The 20,136-nt window shown below is 35.0% G+C and overlaps 1 protein-coding gene across 4 annotated transcripts in view; it reads left to right on the top strand.

The window, feature by feature from the left end:
* Nucleotides 1-686: 686 nt before the first annotated feature.
* Nucleotides 687-20,136, top strand: part of LOC127977912 (serine/threonine-protein kinase PAK 1) — a 36,756-nt gene continuing 17,306 nt past the window's right edge. Inside the window, exons 1-2 of one of the 4 annotated variants that reach the window (XM_052583136.1) lie at nt 687-893; nt 18,518-18,734. In XM_052583136.1, coding sequence (XP_052439096.1) covers nt 18,542-18,734 — 193 coding nt within the window. In that variant the 5' untranslated portion in view covers nt 687-893; nt 18,518-18,541. Of the gene's footprint in view, nt 894-959; nt 1,149-16,847; nt 16,956-18,517; nt 18,735-20,136 lie in introns of those variants that run through there. The other 3 variants (XM_052583137.1, XM_052583138.1, XM_052583139.1) reach the window with 3 other exon arrangements.

Raw genomic sequence — 20,136 nt, 5'->3', positions numbered from 1 at the left:
CTATCTATCTATCTATCTATCTATCTATCTATCTATCTATCTATATATCTATCTATCTATCTATCTATCTATCTATCCTTCCACCCATGCATCTATCTATCTATCCATCCATCCATCCATCGTTCCTTCCTTCCTTCCATCCATCCATCCATCCATCCATCCATCAGTCTATCTGTCTGTGTCTAGGCCGCATCCCTGTTATTTCTATGGCAGATATAGAGCTATCTATCTATCTATCTATCTATCTATCTATCTATCTATCTATCTATCTATCTATCTATCTATCTATCTATCTATCTATCCTTCCTTCCTTCCTTCCTTCCTTCCTTCCTTCCATCCATCCATCCATCCATCCATCCATCTGTGTCTAGGCCGCATCCCTGTTATTTCTATGGCAGATATAGAGCTATCTATCTATCTATCTATCTATCTATCTATCTATCTATCTATCTATCTATCTATCTATCTATCTATCTATCTATCTATCTATCTATCTATCTATCTATCTATCTATCTATCTTTCCTTCCTTCCTTGCTTCCTTCCTTCCTTCCTTCCATCCATCCATCCATCTGTGTCTAGGCCGCATCCCTGTTATTTCTAAGGCAGATATAGCGTTATATGATGAGATATCAGGCATGCGGTGTCTTTAATATTGCATGTTCCTCCTCCACTGGCGCAGGTGACGCGTCTCGTGAGCGCAGCGCTGCGTGGGGCGCTGTGTCCAGTGGGATCGCGCGTGGGCGGCGCTTCACGCAGCAGGTTTGTGTGCGTCTCTACAGCAGCAGCGGCGCGACAGACTGACGGAGCGGAGAACACTGGAGCTAATGAGCGCCGAGAGCCGCTGAGAGGGAGAGTCTGCTCGGGGAAACCGCATTCGCGTCTTTGGACAGAGGTGAGTGCGTGCGTGCCGCCTGCTCTTTACAGTCGCGTTCATGGGTCCTGCGTGACGCGGAGACGCACTGGCTGCGTGGGGCGCGTGCGTGTCTGCGGAGAGCAGACAGAGGAAGAGCTGCTTATTCATCATAGCGCTCGGATGTGGATGTGGCTTTATCAGCAGGACTCGCTCTGATTATAGCGATTCTTCTCCGCGTTTATGTGGTTTGAGATCAAATATCAGCGTCCGAGTTACATGTGCCTCCATCACAAGGTATGCTCGCTTTCTATTCAATCTAACAACAGCCAAATCCATGCGGGTTCGATGAGCATAACAATGACATCGATCTTTGTGCAATATTTCGGATATTCACCATGTGTAATGTTACATTAAAACAATTGCATTCATGTACATCTTTAATAAAACAATAATAAAATACATATGTGACATGTATCTATCATTAGCCTATTAGTAGTAGTACATTATTATTTTTTTAATAATAACGTTATTCATGTCTATGTAATTCTTGACAAATAATTAAATCTGTCATATAAATGCCATATTATATTAGTTTTTATTACTATTATTTACTATTGTTATTAATTTAATATTAATGATAATACTAGTTGTAATATTTATTCTTATATTATATATATATATATATATATATATATATATATATATATAATTGTATAAATGTCAAATATATTTTAAATTGTTTTATTTGACAAATATATAATATGTAATTAGAGTACTATTGCATTTAGCTATTTAAATATAAAGTATATTCGATAAATGGTAATAAGCAATATTAAATATAAAACCTGCACAATTTATTATTTTTATTAGTAGTTTTATGTATTATTATCATCATAAGTCATGCATCTATTATTGTGTGTTTCCATTTTTGGAGTGGTTTACAAATGTATTATGAATATTGTTGGCTATTTGATGAACTGCTTATGTTTTTTGGATAACAGCATCTTAAAAACACATACATTTAAATGTTAAAATCTAACTTAATAGTTACCCAACAGTGTGAAAATCCACTATTTACACTGCTGGGCGTGTAAAGCAGCTCTCGACTGTCGCTGTGTTCAGACTGGACCAATGAGAAATCCATAGTCAAAAATAATACAGGATTGCTCATGGTTATTGCATTATATTTTGGAAAAGATCAGCTAAGAATCTTAAAATATTCAATTCTACTGGATGAATTGACATATTAGGGTGTTTGGCTCTTCTTGGATCGTGTCCAAATTATATGATCTAAATACCATTAGCATTTCTTCAGGATTTTCGAACCTTTTCATTGGTTGAACTAAATTGGGCTACAGAGTGCATTTGGCTTCTTTTGCTATAAATATAATGAAAATCAAACATGTAGCTCTTAACATTCTGAAGCTTTTACAAGTGTTTATCAAGAAGCATAAATTCAGAAGGAAGTCTTTAGGGTTATTGGTGTGGTTTTATTGCAGTGCTGTTGTTAATGGGTTTTCATTACGTGGATCTGTGTGATGATAGTGTAAGTGTAAGATAAGAGCAGTGCTTTAGTTCGCTTTGGACTGATTTGGGTCACATGTATCAGCAAAATCCTTAAACCAGTTAAGTCAAGCGAGTGTTTTTTCCGGGATATTGCACCGGGCTCTGATATCTGTAAACGGCCTGCAGAACATACCTCACACATGCACTTAAAAGGTAACGAGGAAACGACACACGGCTCTAATGCATCACTTCTGCAATCTTTCACTTCTGTACCAACCGAGTGGCTTTCAATCAGTCTCCGATCTAGTTTGTGGGGGGTTTTCGTTCTCACAACATCGTCGTCATCGTTCAAGGGTATTTTTAGCAGTGAGATTGCATCATTGTGTTGCATGTTTTTTGAAACGCTTATCAGTCTAATTTGGTCTAGGTGTGATTTCAGCATTTTGCACATGGGTCTCTAATTGTTTAAGGTGCATGCATCTGTAGATGGCAATCAGATTCATTTATTGGGGGTTTGTGCTGTCAGAGTGTAGTGGGGGTTGGTGATTGTGAAGTAAGCACACCCTTGGGCCACACATCACCATATGGTTTCAGTAAGTAGATCGGTTCAAAAGAATGATTCATTTGTGAACCGGACATCACTCTGGACTGTTCGCCTGTGGCTCTGGATTACAGGTAATAATACTGTGAATAACGTTCAGTTTCTTGCACAGACTGATTGTTTCTCTTCATAAGACCTTAATATGTCGTCAGAAACCACGTCTTCCTTCACTTGATTTTTTGACTCACACAATGACGGTAGCCATTGATGGTAGCATTATATGAATCACCAAGGACTACCGTTTCAGCTAAATTTCCTTTAAAAAAGCCACTTAAGCCTACATCTAGATGGCCTGAGGTTGAGTAAATGAAAAGCAAACTTTTCCTTTAAGAAGGAAAACCTTGTGACCAACCAGCGCATGGCAGAGACTTCAGGAAAGTTCATCCACATCTTGAGTTCCTCAAAGCTCTGTCTCTGTTAATTACTAATTTAATAAGCTTCCTTTTTCTTATTTTAGACATGACTGTATTCAGTCATCACTCATATTCCAGCTGAATCCTTTATGAAATTCATTTTTTACTCCCCCACAGCATGAACCATAAAACATCCACCACCCACTCTGATGTGACGAAGAACTATAAGAGTCTGCATGCAAAATTCATCCAATAGCATGCAACGTTCATAAAGGGCCCAGAATTTAACTTCCTGTTAAAATTAACTGTAAGTTTATAGTTTTATTCCTACATGTGCATGCAAACATTACTCATAATGTTTATTAGTGGACATTTAAGCATGTAAAATATCAGGTGGTTGATTGTGACAACATAAAGCAAAGATATTACTGGATTGTGAGGATTAAAAATGTTTTAAAGAGCCCATTAAATGGTTTAGCATATTAAAACAGGAAACTAGGACATGATTATAGCATTACATAAAAAAAAAATTGTATATATATTTAATACTATTATGCATATAAAACATGACTATTTATTGTATTTCTTAAATATTTAGTATTTAGTACTTTTTCACTAAGGCTGCATTCAAATGACCAAGAATACAGTAAAATATTGTGAACAATTATTACAATTTAAAAAAAGCGTTTTCTTTTTGAATACATTTTAAAATGTAATTTATTATTGTAATGCAAAGATTAATTTTCAGCATCGTTACTCCAGTCTTCAGTGTCACTGAATAGTCTACTTTTTTTTTAATATCTACAAAAAAAAAACAGTTTGGAGCACACTATAGCATAGGGAACACCTCAAAGATATGAAACACGGGCAAAAGCTCCCAGAATGTTTATTTGGAGGGCTGTTTAATGATAAAGACGTCTCCGAGTCTTGTTTGAAGACTGTAGTGTTTAGCATGGTCTGCGTGAGCTGAATGACAGACTTGAGTTTGAGGAAGCTTTGCTGCATGTTAACAGAACGGGTTTGTCTCATGATTAGACTCAAGATGTTGCTTAATGCTGTAATGCTAAAGCAAAAATGTATTATCTGGAAGGCTTCATTCTTTATTTATACCCGTTCACCTCAACAGACTTGCAAAACATAGACTGGAACAGATCAGATGATGGAGCAGGAAACAAGAGCCTCTTACTGTAATGCCTGCGCGTCTTTGATGTCTGATACACTGTGTGCAGATCAGCCAATCACAGCACAGCACATCTGATGTTTACAAAAGCACTTTTGGTCTTTTCTTTTTTTTATAAAAAAGACAATTCCTGAGATGCAAACTTGGGAATGTGTCTTCAATGCAATTGTATTTTGCTTTATTGCATTGACAGATATTCAAGTTGAAGGATTTTTTTTTAAGGATATTCAGGTATTTTTTCCTGGAAAACATGACAAATATAGCCGTGGATTGGAGAAAGTGTGGTAACACAATCAGAGGTGTTTTGGTGAAAGAAACTTGAAAGTAAGTGGACTTCAGGGAGAGAATAAAGTGCTGAGAATGTGTAAAATAGAGGCTCTTTGAAGAGTGAAGACAGAGCAGTATGTGTGTGCTCTGCTGGAGCGCTAAACTCCCAGCATGCCGTGCAGGCGTGCATTATTCAGCAGGTTGTCATGGCGATGGGCACCTCTGAGTATTGGGCTTCATGAGGGAGGAGCTGGACAGCTGGTGGATGGAGACAGCTGCGTCACGGATTCCCCTCATTTACAGAAGAACTGTGTGCATGTGTGTGTGTGTGTGCATGCATGTGTGTGTGTGTGTGTGTGTGCATGCATGTGTGTGTGTGTGTGTGTGTGCGTGCGTGCATGCATATCTAAGTGTGTGTGTGTGTGTGTGTGTGTGCATATATAAGTGTGTGTGTGTGTGTGTGTGTGTGTGCGCGCGCTTGCATATGTGTGTGTGTGTGTGCATGCATATATGCATGTGTGTGTGTGTGTGTGTGTGTGCGCGCCTGCATATATGTGTGTGTGTGTGTGTGTGTGTGTGTGTGCACGCATATATAAGTGTATGTCCATGAGTGACGGGTGTGTGCCCCCTTAAATTTGGTTGGATTAAGTGGACCTCGTACTATGGACTTAAACAATTTTTTTTAATCTTTATTTTATTTTATTTATTTATTTATTTTTATGAAAAGTTGTGAATGTTCTTGAATATATTATAAATTATTTATTTATTTATTTAATTATAATTATGGTGATATTTAGTCTTTTATTTATAAGCAATGAAAAATTTATGGTACATAAATTTTTTTATTTATAAAAGCAAAAATAAGTATATGGGTATATCAGTTTTTGTTTATCTAAAAGTGTATATATATATACTCTCACACTCATGCTTATTCACTTCAAAGTTATGGAGCCTGCCCAGTGCATTATGGGATTGCCTGTCTGGAGTACTTTACATGTAAAATCCTCCATCTGCAGACCTCTGAAGCCGTTTTTACATTCAATCCAACCCTCCAGTTTATAGTTAGTTATTATTATTATTTAGTGTCTTCTATTTATATTTGCTTTTCTTGTATTTTAGCACTTTGGGTTTGGAATCAAAAGCATTAATATTATTGTTGTTATCAATACTCAAAAAACAAACAAACGTTTTTATACTCAGTTCAAATTCAGTCTTTTGCATCTATTATCATTTAATCATCTTGATTCATGTGCACGTGTATAAATGTGCATAGAAGCAATAAAAACCTATGAATGTATTTTTACGGAAACTTTGTGAATCATTGTGAATTGTTTGGTTCAAACCGTTTTATACTAGGTTGCACAAGAAGGTTTTGTGTTTCTTTGTCTGTCTTTGGTCTGTTTCTCTGCTCTCAGCGCTGTACCTGATACCTGTGTGTGTCTTGAACAGCAGCAGAGGTGGAGTCGAGTCAGTGGGGCTCTGATGAATTATAGAAAGCCCTATTCTACCACAGGCTATGCATTGTTCTCATTTCACCCACACCGGAAAGTTTAGACAGCTTAATTTTTTTTTCTTTTTTACATATTTTATTTATTTTGTATTTTATATATATTTTTTATTTTATTTTATATATATATTTTCGGATTTTTGTAATTATATATATATTATTTAATTATATGCTATTATAATTTTTTATATTATTTTAAATATGTATATATATTTTTTTATTATTTTTTTATTTACTATATTTTTTTACATTTACACATTATACATCTACAAAATATTTATACATTTATAAGTGCTATTAAATGTTTTTATATCTCTACATTTATTTGAGCAAAAATTTTATTACATTTATATAAAATAAAATTTTAATTAAAAATTTAATTAAATTTGCAAAGGCTAATATTACTATTAAGTATGAGGAGAGCTGTGCATTAAATTTATGAAGTGATCAGATGTTCAGATTTTCACCTGGTAGATGATTAAAACAGGTCACAAGTAATTTATCATCATATGGTGATGTTTCTGTGTGCATTCGCCACTTGATCTAGTTTTGGGAATCCAAAGGAATCCAAGGGTGGGACAGGGAATGTTTTGCACATGATGTCATGAGATTACAGCTCTTTGACGGGCCCTTCGAGAGAAAACAGAGACGTTTAGTTGGCTTTGAGCGGAAGGTGGAGCGCAAGGCAGTCTGGGATGCATGCAGCATAACTACAGCGATGAGACTTACTTTCAGCTGACGTGTCTCCCATAAGAGCTCGTAACATGATCATCATTTCACGGTCTCTGGAATAAGCCTCATTGTGTGTTTGTGTGCGTGTGCAGGAGCCGCTGTCGTTTTTGTGACCAGGTTTTGTCTACAATAAGAGGACTAAATGCTCCCACAAGAACAGTAAAACCTGAAATCACCTGCTTCCTTTGAGAAAAAAGCCTTAATAAATACACTAAATAATGTCTTACTGATCATTTAAAATGCAAAACGGTTTGTGCATGAATTAGATTTAGGTTTAGGGGATGAAAAATATCATTAGAGCAGTCTGTGTTCATATCTTTAGGTATAAAATCAAAACAAGTATATGGTATATCAATAGTGATTATTTATTTATGTATTTATTTATACTGTTATTCAGTAGTGATTATTTGTTGTTGTTAAATTAATCAAAAGTGCTACCTTTCCTTATTTATAAAAGCAAATAAATTGCATGATATATCAGCAGCTATTTTCGTTTATTTATAAAAGCAAAATAATGTTTTATCAGTGATTATTTACAATATGATGCATTATTACTACTTTATAAAAGCAATATAAATATATGGTATATCAGTACTGATTATTTATGTATGCAATATAAATATATGTCAGCATTGATTTTAATCATTGATTTATAAAAAAATATATATGGAACTGATTATTTATTTAGGTTTTTTTTGCAGTAAATATTTGTTTATTTATTTACTTAAGTACACAATATGTTAGTATTTATTTATTAATAAAGGCAAAATAAGTATGGTATATCAATACAGATTATTTATCTATTTATTTAATTTTAATATATTATTTAATAGTGATTTTGTTATTTATTCATTAGATTTTTTTTGTTTATTTATAAAAGCAATATGGCACATCAGTGTTTACTTATTTGCTTTATTTTTCTCTAATTAAAACCAAAAGTATATGGTATATTAGTAGCGATTAATAGTTATTAATATTAGTAGAGCGGTAGAAGTGCAATATATATCATTATTATTGATTTATTTTATAAAATCAAAATAAGTATAGGATACATCAGTATTTCTTGAATTATTCACTTAATCTCAGTGGGAAGTCTCCTTTTATGTGTGCATCTCTGTGTTTGAGAGGTTTCCTGAGATCAGCGCTGGCTGTGATTTATCGCTCCGCTGCACTGCTCTTTTTTAGTTTATGTTGCGTATGAACTTTAAGTGATATTACACTCGATCGGCTCTGGAGCCAAGAGTCTGGCTCGGCTGACATTACAGTCTGATAGACACACAGAGAGATTTATTTAAGACATAGTTATATACTAGATAGTTATTTTCATGTTGCATTGTCGGTTATTCTCCCAACTCTATACACCATTCACATTTTACATTTTTTAAAATATCAAATATTTAACATTTAGTGCCTTAAAATTTGAGAAGAAATCCGTGTTTGTCAGAGATGAAGAGTTTTTGGCAACTTTGAGATTTTGCTGATCCTCACATTCTTAATCATAACAGTAACTTCCTAGCAAACCCTGCAAATGCTTTCTACAATGTTTCATCAGAGGCTTTCAGCTGCTCTCAAGTTTCTACTCTATGCATTTAAACACATCTAAACGGACTCAGTTTCCACTCGCTTTAGTCCTGGAGAGAGATGGTATTATATAGTTGAGCACAGACACATGCTGTGCTCAGATTCCTCTTCCTGAACATCGCTGCAGTCCGACAGACAAGAATTACCCATGAGCCTCAGTATCGATCTGAGATCCAGAGCCCATCTCACCGCACTGAAGGAGAACCTCCAGCCAGAAGCAGATCAATGAAATCGAGCTGCCAGACACTGTCTTTAGAGTTTCTTACTGGACGTCCTGTTAGTCAGCTTCCAGAATGTGCGTCCCGTGAAGCGAACACCTATATCTGACCCTGGACACAAAACCAGTCTGAAGTCTCTGGGTATATTTGTAGAAATAGCCAACAACACATTGTCCATGAAGATATCTTGTAAATTTCCTACTGTAAATATATGTGACCCTGGAGCACAAAGCCAGTCACAATTGTACATTTTTTTTGAATCTGGGATTTATACATCTTCTGAAAGCTGAATAAATAAGCTTTCCATTGCTGTATGGTTTGTTAGGATATTCAATATTTGGCTGAGATACAACTATATGAAAATTTGAAGATGCAAAAAAAAAAAATCAAAATATTGAGAAAATCATCTTTAAAGTTGTCCAAATAAAGTCCTTAGCAATGCATATTACTAATCAAAAATTACGTTTTGATATATTTATGGTAGGAAATTTTCAGAATATCTTCATGGAACATGATCTTTACTTAATATCCTAATGATTTTTGGCATAAAAGAAAAATCGATAATTTTGACCCATACAATATATTTTTAGTCTATTGCTACAAATACACCCCAGAGACTTAAGACTGCTTTTGAGGTCCAGGGTCAAATTTCAAAACTTAATTTTTGCTTTGTAATATGCATTGCTAAGAACTTAATTTGGACAACTTAACTAAAGCTGATTTTCTCAATATTCAGATTTTTTTTGCACCCTCAGATTCCAGATTTTCATTTTCGTAAGATCATAACAAACCACACATCAATGGAAAGATTATTCACCGTATTCAATCTAAATGTAAAGACTGACCCTTATGACTGGTTTTGTGGTCCAGGGTCACCTATAATCCCATAGAGACCCTCCCATCCCCCAAAAACTGATGCTATAGTCTCTTAGAGGACGTATGTTCCTTAAACTAACATTTCAGCGGGGGTCTTGTCAGTAATGCGTCTCCGAGCGAGCGGCGTGTCTCATAGATTATGCGGGTGTGTTTGAGGCCCGCCGCCCCTCCCAGCGTCCCGTCTGGATGCTGGAGGGATGATGGGATGTAAATTGAAGTTTTATGGCTCCCCTGAAGTGTGTACTTCCTGTTTCCTGTGTTGTTTTTGTGCAATGCAAAAGCACCATTGATCCAGACAATATTTCTTGTGTATGTTTTTGTACGTACCTTCTTAGCAATATTTTGGGTCCATAATTGCCAAAAAGTGAGATAATCTGATAAAACCTTCTTTTGGGACATCTGGAATGTCTTCATGTGTTAAAACTACATATAAATAAAGCATATTCTTTTTAAAAAATTCTTAAAATGCAGTAAATTTTCATTTGGGGTAAGGTTGTAGTATTATGATGACCTTTATATTCAGGCATGATGCATGAAGTCTCTCTCCATCCTCCTCGAGATGCTTCCACGGTCACAACGAGGAGAAAACTGGAAGATGGACTGTTTATTTGTGTGATTGCATGTTATGGCCAAGTTTATCCAACACTAATCCAGCAGTCCAAGACTAATCCGAGAGCTAAGCCAATTTGCAGCAGTCTGATAATGGTGAGTTTGAGTGTGTCTGCGGTCACTGATGGAGTCTCCTGCTCGGATCTGGGGGTCGTGGGTCGTTGTTTAATTCTCTCTCTCTCTCTCTCTCTCTCTCTCTCTCTCTCTCTCTCTCTCTCTCTCTCTCTCTCTGTCTGTTGATTTATATGTAAATTGGCCATGTTTCTTCAGGACCATCTGCTGTTTTTGGGCTCAGGCCGGGGTAGCATCACGACTCCAGGGATTGGATAACCTCTGTGTTTCCTCAGTCTGTACACACGCTTTGTTCTGTTAATCTGAACCCTAAAATTAGATTTTTATTATATTTAATATTTAATAAAACATAATTAACTCCGTTTAGAAGTAGTTTCGTAATTGTACATACGCTCCTAGAGACACATTTAGCTCACTTAGGTCAATCTCCACTACATATCTCAAACCATGCAATTTTTATATATTTTAATTGCAGGCATAATAATGCAAATTATTATAAACAAAATTCCTCCAGGGTTTGTAAGTGTTTTTATTTTTATTTATTTTTTTGCATGCTCTGCACATTCAAGCTCTTTATTCATGTCTATATGATGCTTAATCCAGCTTTATTTTTCAAGATAACGGAAGATTATCATGATTATTTATTCTTAGGGAGGAAATGAATAATATTAGCAACCACTCTGTAAATTTAGGAATGAAATTTGTAAATCCAGTTTTTTTTGTTTTTCTTTTGGCTGCTGTAATTACAAATATTTTATTTAAAATGCAATATTTGCAAAAAATATTTTAGAAATATTATTTAAAATATTTGCAGCATTTAGATATTAATGTTATAAAATAAATACAAATATTTCACAATCTCTTAATTATTTGTAAAATATTATTTTATTTTATTTTATTATATTTTATATCACAGATTTTGAAAACTTGGGAATGATCTATTATGAAAAATATATCTCTGTACATGATTGCAAGATTTCATAACCTTTTCAAAAACCTATAAATATTGAACTGTTCCAATATCACATAGTTTTAAACTTTGAGTTGCATGGTATGCATTGATTCAAAAACAATATTTAAACATTTAAATTAATAAAGGTATTTTACAGTTAAAAAAATATTTTACCTCCATCTTTTATTAATTATTCTTTTTTCTTTTTTTTTTAAAGAATACAGATTATACCAATTTGGGAACAATCTATTATGCATAATTTAAAAAGTTCATATATGAAATTTGTTTTGTCCTACAAGATTATATGTTTTTAGGAAATATCATCAAATTCCACCAAAAAACAGTGAGTTCAGTTTTCCAGCATTTCTTGGGAATAATTCATCATGTTTAGGAGCTGTAGCACTGTGCTTTTTTAAATATGTGATAAAATATACACTTGAAGTGACTGCGCCCCACCCTGTGTAGGTCATTAGCATGTACATAGAGCTGCAACACTGTTCTCCATCTGTAACATGACCCCCTCCAACGACCGCCGGCACTGTTATGATCGGCTCTCATGGTTTTAATGCACACACACACAACACATGCATGCATTGCTCATTCTCACATCATCTGTCTTTGAACGTCAGAATGTGAAATTATTTTGTCTGGAGGGTGTGTGTGTGTGTGTGTTGAAGACGGCAGGATGGCCTGCTACCCAGTTTAACCCTGAGAGAGTGCGTGTCCTCCTGGGGAGACGTGAAGCGTCATGTCCTGCCGGGCATGAGCGTGTTTTTAAAGCTGGATCTCCAGGGAACGGCAGACTGCTAGAGGTTTGAAGCCACTCAACCCAGAGTTTGATTGGCCATGTGAAATATTCTGTGCATGACGGTGAGATTTCATGCAGTTTTCAGAAAGCTGTAAATATTTAACTGCTCCAGTATCAAATAGTTTAAGCTTTGAGTTGCATGTCATATGCATCGATTGAAACCTCAGCCGCTCTGCCATACTGAGACAAAAAATTGGTGTTGACACTGTTTTCTCTCAGAAATTGCTGGAAAATTTCACAAAAAATTACTAAGGCAAGAAATGCATTAAATGAAAAAATTTAAATATTAATTTCTTGTAAAATGCGCTCTGATGATCTTAGAGAAAAACTCTTTTGAGTGTAGTTTTGTTCTGTTTCAAATCAGTTGTTTATGTGTAACTGGGTTTTGATCCTTTCATGTCCTCTCGTGCCATTCGGCTTTAAAGACCACAGAAATGATCATTCACAATGCATTAATGTATGAATGAAAACAAATATATATATTTTTTCTGTGAGGTTTTAAATGCATGCAGTATTTTAAAGGAACAGTTCACCCTATAATGAAAATTACTGTGAATGTCCTCACCCTCAGGCCACCTTCATCAGATTTGGAGAAAGCATTTCCTCACTTGCTCACCAGTAGATCCTCTGCAGTGAATGGGTGCCGTCAGAATCAGAGTCCAAACAGCTGATAAAAACCTCAGTAGGATTTTAGTGTGAACTATTCCTTTAAATTCTGCCCACACTCCTCAGCATTTTGATGAAAGACTGAAAACCAACATTTGTATTTTCCTTACAATAATGTTTAGTGATGAATTGTGTAAAATAAGACCAGAAACATTTATTAGGACAGCAGAAAATGGTTTCATATCTTATTAAAAAGGCCACTGTGAATGTCCCTGTCTCCCTCTGGTCGAGAGACTCTGATCTCAGTGGTCTTGTTATGAAACCGATCTGTGATGTCCGTGAGCCCATCAGTGTCCGATCCAGTGTTTGGACATCAGACAGACATTCAGATGAGATGCAACAGAAGGAAGGAAGTGTGTGAACCAGAGAGTCTCAGACTGAACACCCATTGCATGCATCTTGCATATTGCTTGAAATAATAAATGCAAATTGGACACAAATATTTCTATACACCATGCACAAGATACAGACTGAGTCGATGCATTTGGTATTTTTGAGGAAGAACTAATTACAGGATTTGATAAGATTTGTTTGTAAGATTGATGTCTCGAGTTTGGTTCAAGATATTTAGATTGGTTGTGTGACACTATCAAAAATTTTTTTGCAACTAAAGCAAATAAAAATGTGTTTCAGTAATTGAAAAATTTTAATAAAATAAAATCAAAATGAAAAGCCAGACCTTAAAAATAAACATTCACTTGAAATACTAAAATGGAAATAAAAATAAATTAGAAATAAAATAAAAAAAGACTATTGGAGTATGTTTTACATAAAATAAAATGTAATGCTTTCTATTTTAAAATTAAAAATAGAATTAAAAAAATTTAAATTTAAAATTCTGTTGTTGTTTGTGAAATTAATTAGCAATTTGAGTGAAAATTGTTTCTAGATAAAAAAAAATGTCAGTGTTATAAAAGTGACAAAAGCACCTATTAAAATAGCTAAAACCTAAATTAAAATAAACAAATTAGAGTATAAAAATAAAAGCTAATTCAAAATATTAATAAACACTTTATAAATTAAAACTTTTAAAAAGAGATTAATAGCAGAAGTCTATGACATGTTGGCAAAATGAATATTGTTTTGTGTCTCTGATGCATTTCTAACACGTGAATGTTTTAAGATGCTTTCAATCTAATTTTAGTCTCCGGATCAGACATCTTGAGTCTATAAACATCCTCTCACTCGTCTTTGTTTGCTGTCATTTTCTTGACACCAGCTTGAACACGAGATTAACCTGTGTGTGTGCCAGTTCTGTCTCTGCGTGGCTTCATGGAGGTAATGAAAAGCTGTTTCTGGTCTTGCATTGCAGGTCTCATACAGTCTGTTTCTCGCAGCTGGAGGCAAAGCAATGTCACAACACCAGCATTTAATTAGCGTGAGGCAGGAGTAATCAGAAGCCCGCTCTAGGAGTCTATCAGGAAGAGCCCAGAATTGAATTCTCCGTTCCTTCATTTATAACGGCGGCTATTTCCATCCGTCCTCGCTCTGTTCCAGCTCCAGAGAGACGAGAGCTATTCTTATCCTGATGAATGATGCTTCGTTCTGGGTGATCTCAGAGCTCAGAAAACCCCTCCTCATCTCCGTCAGCGGGTTTTATTTAGGACTGGAGTATTTATTCATCTTCTGCGTTCAATTTTATTTTGTCTTCATTTGAATGTCAGCTTTATGTCATTTTGTTTTTTATATTTTTGTTTCACTTAAATTTTTTTTTTAAATATATAATATTATTTAAATGAATGAAATCTTTCTCAAATAATTTTAATTAACTATAATGTCACATATAAGCTGATTAAAACCCACAGTTCATTTGTTTAGTGCTAATTAGGTTGTAGTTTTTAATTATAACTGGCATTTGTTTAATAGAATGAAGAGAATCATATATCTGCACTTTTCTTTTGTTTGTTTGTTTGTTTATTTGCCAATTCTGATAGAGTTGACTGAACTGTGGTATAAAACTCAGAATTGTGATATAAAGTCATAATTACGAGATCTCACGGTTCAACTTTTTTTTTAATTGCATTATTGTAATTGCGTCTTTTTAATCTCAAAATTCTGTCTTTTTTATTCTGTATTTATGTTCAGCAGTTCAGCTTTTAAATTGCATAATTGTGTAATTGTGACTTTTTATCTCACAATTTTGACTTTTTTTCTTGCATTTGACAGTTTAAATCTCGCAGTTTTTTTTTACTTATTCAAAATTGCATGTCTTAAATGTCTTAAAATTGTGAGTAAAAATTGTCGGAATTACCGTTTTTTTTTTTCAGTTGCAGAGCCAAGTCATTATTGCATTTAAAATAAATTGCAGTTTGAGTTAATTTGATCTTTTTTTGTAATCAGAGGCGCTTGCTGTAGCTGCGTTTGGTCTGTAGACATGAAACCAGGAGTTGATTGTGCCAGCGTTGAGTGTTTGTAGGATTCAGCAGCCAGGTGAAGAGAAACCAGTGAAACACTGATGAGATCAGGGACTGTACCACATGATGACGTCTGACGTCTCGCCGGTACGTCGCAGGACAGCCATGTCACCTGACAAACAGAGCGCTGACTCACAGGTGCACACCAGAACTTCCTCTTGCGGTGTGTGTGTGTTTGGTGGTTTTCAGGTCTCAGAACTTGATTCTGGTTTTTGCATCTTTGAGACAATGAAGGGGAACACGCAGGTTCAGCTGTGAATGAAGCCCTTTGTTAAGTTGAATGAAAAGCATCTGAGGTTTGTTAGACGTGTGTGTGTGTGTGTGTGTGTGTGTGTGTGATCGAGCTGAGGTCAGTTTAATTACCAGAGACCAGACCAAAGTCTTCCTCATTCCTGCTGTTTCACTGTCTTTAAAGCTCTTGTGTACTTGTGTTTGGGTGATTTTAAAGTAATTGTGGCTTTATATCTCTCAGTGCGGTTCACAATGGCAGCTCTGTTTATTAGAATTGCTTTAAATCACTTGGACTTTGTTTCTTATTATAAACTATTTTATCCTTTTTAGTCTTTTTTTATGTAATTAGTTGGGTTTAGGGTGTTTATTCAAATCTCATTTTCTTTCTTTCTTTCTTTCTTTCTTTCTTTCTTTCTTTCTTTCTTTCTTTCTTTCTTTCTTTATTCATCCATCCATTTATTTTAGCTATTTTTTTATTAATTATTAATTTATTAATTATTAATTTAATTTATTTATTTGTTGTTATTTATTTTTATTGACCTAATTACAGATTTCATATTTTGATCTATTTATTTATTTGCTCATTTATCTCTCATAATTATTTTTATTTATCTATCTGTTTATTTTTTTCATTTATGTATCAGTTAACACATTTTTTTTATATAACAAATTTCTCATTCCTTTTACATAGGACCTAGATGTGTGCATGTGTTTTGAGTCACATCTTACACCTTGACTCTGTATTTAGTTTAACTAAGGGGTGTGTGTGTGTGTGTGTGTGTGTGTGTGTGTTCCTGATAAAAGAGACCACAGTGATGACAAACTCCTGCTAAATGTGACGGCATTGTCTGAAATGTGAGTCCACATGGGCGTTGTGTGTGTGTGTGTGTGTGTGTGGGTCAGGTTTTGCCCATTGTGAGGACTAGTTCAACCTGAAATCAGCTATGCTGAGGTAGACAGAGAGAAAAATGACTTAATAAACATAAATGACTTCAGGAGAATATAAAACTGCAGAAAGGTTTGTGTGAGGGTCACATGTATTGTTAGATGATCTAAACTATCATTAGCTCAGTGTAAAACAGTTTAAGTCAAATGGAAGTCCCCACCGTGATAGAAAAGGGTTTCACACAACAGATCCCGAAACAGTGGATGACCAGCTGTGTGTGCGTGTGTTACTGTGACTTTAACACACTTGTGCTGTGTGTTTGTCTGCCCTGCTGCCTTTCTGATGTCTGTTTGCTCATGGCTGAAGTGTGTTTACAGGTAATACAGTTTCCTATTTGTGTGTGTGTGTTTCTCAGTCTCTGCTATCATCTTACACCATTCATGTCCAGTCAGTCACAGATCAAACTCCTAGTCTTTCCTGTTCACCTGTGACATCACATCAGGGAGGCCACAACCTCTTAAAACCAGCACACACACACACACACCCACACACACACACACACACAGACGGGATCTGGAGCGGCTGGTCTTACAGGAATACTGCCGAGATTGAGTGTCAGTATGCTGGACGGTGTTTGGTGAGGTGAAGTTTTATACAGTCTATCAGCAGACGTGTGTATTTTATATTCATATGTCCGTCTGAAGGATATGAAACGGTCACAATAGAAGTTTATTTCATTCAGGCTTGTGTGCATCTCAGTTGTTGTCATCAAATAGCATTATGCTGCTCTGTGTTTGACTGATATTAATGTTGACTGATAATAAGAACTACTACTAGAGCTGACAGTGACAGTTTTGTACTGTATGTAAAGATGAGGGTGGTCTTCGTTTTGTCGGTATCTTAAGTTGTGCATGTAATTATTGTGACGCTGTTATCTCTGTCTTGTTTGGATTGTGTGCCTAGATTCGCATTTTCAGTATTTGACACATAATTTGCCAATTAAGCTTTTTTTTGTTAATGGCATAACGATTGTAGTGTAGAGCTCACATTTATGTGTATTCATTTAGCAGAGGCTTTCATCCAGAGCAGTCTGCCATAGTGTCACAAATGGTCATAGGATTTACAATGCCAGGTTTAGTAACAAAAAAAATTAGCGGTGAAATGAAAAGCAGTAAGAATAACTATACATATATATTGTAATATGCATGTTTTACTTTAAGGAAAAGTGCATCTTAGTTTTTTTGTTTGTTTTTTAAAGCACAAGTATTCCTTGTCATCTTTGTGTAGTCATTAATGTCTTAAATCTGCATGTGTAACATTAATAAAACAATTTGAGCAAAACGTTGTTTACAATAGTTTTAAATGGAGAAGAACATGTCACACTGATAATGCACATGTCAGCTTCCCAAAAGCATTTTATATTAATGGACACAAACCAAAAATAATAGAGTCTGTCCAGAATGACATAATCCTGGTTTATTGAGTCGAGGTGTTAGGACTGATGTCAGAGCTGCTTCACTGAATCATGTGCTTTCTACAGCAAAGACGGGGCTGAAAACTTAAGAAAACATTGTTTAATAAGGAAATATTCGCTATTGTTCATATATTAGGATTGGTGATTTTAATTAACCTCTAAAGTTTGAAGTTGGTGATTTTATTTTTAGATTTTTTTTATGTTTTTGCTCATCAATGCTGCCTGTATTTGATTCGAAGTAAAAGCTATTCAATTGTGAAATATTATTACAGTTTCTAATAGCTTTTTTCTATGTGAATATATTATGAAATGTTTTTATTTCTGTGATGCGCAGCTGTATTTTCAACATCATTCCTCCAGTCTTCAGTGTCACATGATCTTCAGAAATCATACTCGTATGCTTATTTGCTTTTTTTTTCTATTATTATAAAATTTGAAAACAGCTGTGCTGCTTCATATTTTTTAGCAATGATGATACAATTTATGCATATACTGTATATACAAATAATACATACAGCAGTCTGAAACTAACTCAGATGGTGTTTTCTCCAGTCTTAGCTGTTTTTTCGTGCTGTGTCCTAGTTGAATCTAAATGCTATTAAAAGAAGATTGGTGGTAATTTAGTAAATCTAATTATGCTTTGTTTCATTCCAGCATCCCCTGCTGTTGATTTACTTTAGCCCCTCCCCTTTTCACCATCTCATTAGCTCTGATTGGTTGTGTGTTTCAGATTTAGCCACGCCCACAGCTGAAGATGTCAGACAATGGGGAAGTAGAAGACAAGCCGCCAGCTCCGCCCATGAGAAACACCAGCACCATGATTGGCTCGTCCGGTAAAGACTCAGGCCCACTGAATCACGGCTCCAAACCTCTGCCGCCCAACCCAGAGGACAAGAGGAGAAAAGAAGGCTTCATCCGATCCATACTCACCGGAGGAGGAGACAAGAGTGAGTGATTACTAAAACAAGGACTTCAAAGGAATCCGGAAAGAATAGAATTTCTAGGAGGAGTCATTCAGGGTCAAAGGTCTCGAGAAGCACCACAATGCATCTGTGTGCCAACTTTATGACCAAAAACCTTTTGACCTTTGTGGTTTATACACACCAATCTTCTTAGTTCATGGTAGGGGCGGGAGAAAAAAATCAATTCACATATGAATCACAATTCAATCTTCTAGTGATTCACAAATGTATAAAAAAATCTATTTTCTTGTTAATATAATAATAATAACATGATGTTGTCAGAACAAAACGGCAACAGCAAAGAGGGAAACACAAATACATCCTGCCCCGTTTTTAGCGAGGGTACATTTTTGGAAAAATTTTACATTAATTATTAAGCGTTTGTTATTATGGGAAGTGTTAAGAAAGCCTTTTCTACGAGCTGAGGAGGACAAGACTAACATAGAAGGTGCACAGTGTCATTCACACTAACATTATACCCCATTATTGTGACACGTGATACTGAAATAATGCAGTAAACATTCATTTAACAACATTAGATGTAAGATTAAACCCTAATGTACACAAAAAATAAGAAAAACTAAGAAGAAACATGTCATTTAAAAAAAAAACATGCTGGGAATTCTGGGAGTGTCGATTTATGATTTCTCACTGTAAATTATACAATGACTTCTTTTTCACTTCCAAAAAATGCATTTTTTACAGAATTTTACTGTAAAATAACATTAAATGTAATTACATTTATCCACCGAATATAGTATGGAAAATTAATGTTAACCAGTTAACAGATTTTTACTGTAGCATTTTTTACAGTCTTTTACTGTTAAAATAACAATCATTTTATACAGTGATACTCCTAGTTTGTGTCATCAGATTCTCACACTTCTTCAGTTTATAACACAAACACCTGTGCGTCCGCTCATGTCTCTGTGTCAAGGGTTCGTCTCACTTCGTGCTCGTCTTTCTGCAGGCCTGTTTTGTGATAATTACCAGCCCGTTAGCACATCGTTAATATTTAAGACCCTGCCTGGCTTCAGCACAGAGCAGATGAGGACGTTTATAATAACAGGCATTAGCAGCATCCGCACACATGAGTGATACTCAGGAACTGGAGCAGAGCATAATACATGCCAGACGGGGTATATATTGTAATGATGACTTTATGAAGATCAGCACTTTATGAGCTTAAAACGGTAGACAATAGTGTTAGTGATACTTATTTGCACTAAAATAAGATGAGAATAAAATAAAATAAAAAAAACAGGAATTGGTGTGATGTTTTATGGAAATATTTCAGATAGATAGATTAAAAATTACAATTACAAATATGTAAAAATTAACATATTTCTCTATATCTGTGTGCAAAAGTAATTAGCCTATGAAATGC

Source organism: Carassius gibelio, chromosome B18, assembly GCF_023724105.1.
Source record: "Carassius gibelio isolate Cgi1373 ecotype wild population from Czech Republic chromosome B18, carGib1.2-hapl.c, whole genome shotgun sequence".
NCBI lineage: Eukaryota > Metazoa > Chordata > Actinopteri > Cypriniformes > Cyprinidae > Carassius > Carassius gibelio.
The sequence above is the reverse complement of the archived record's forward strand: the minus strand, read 5'-3'. Positions and strand labels throughout refer to the sequence as shown.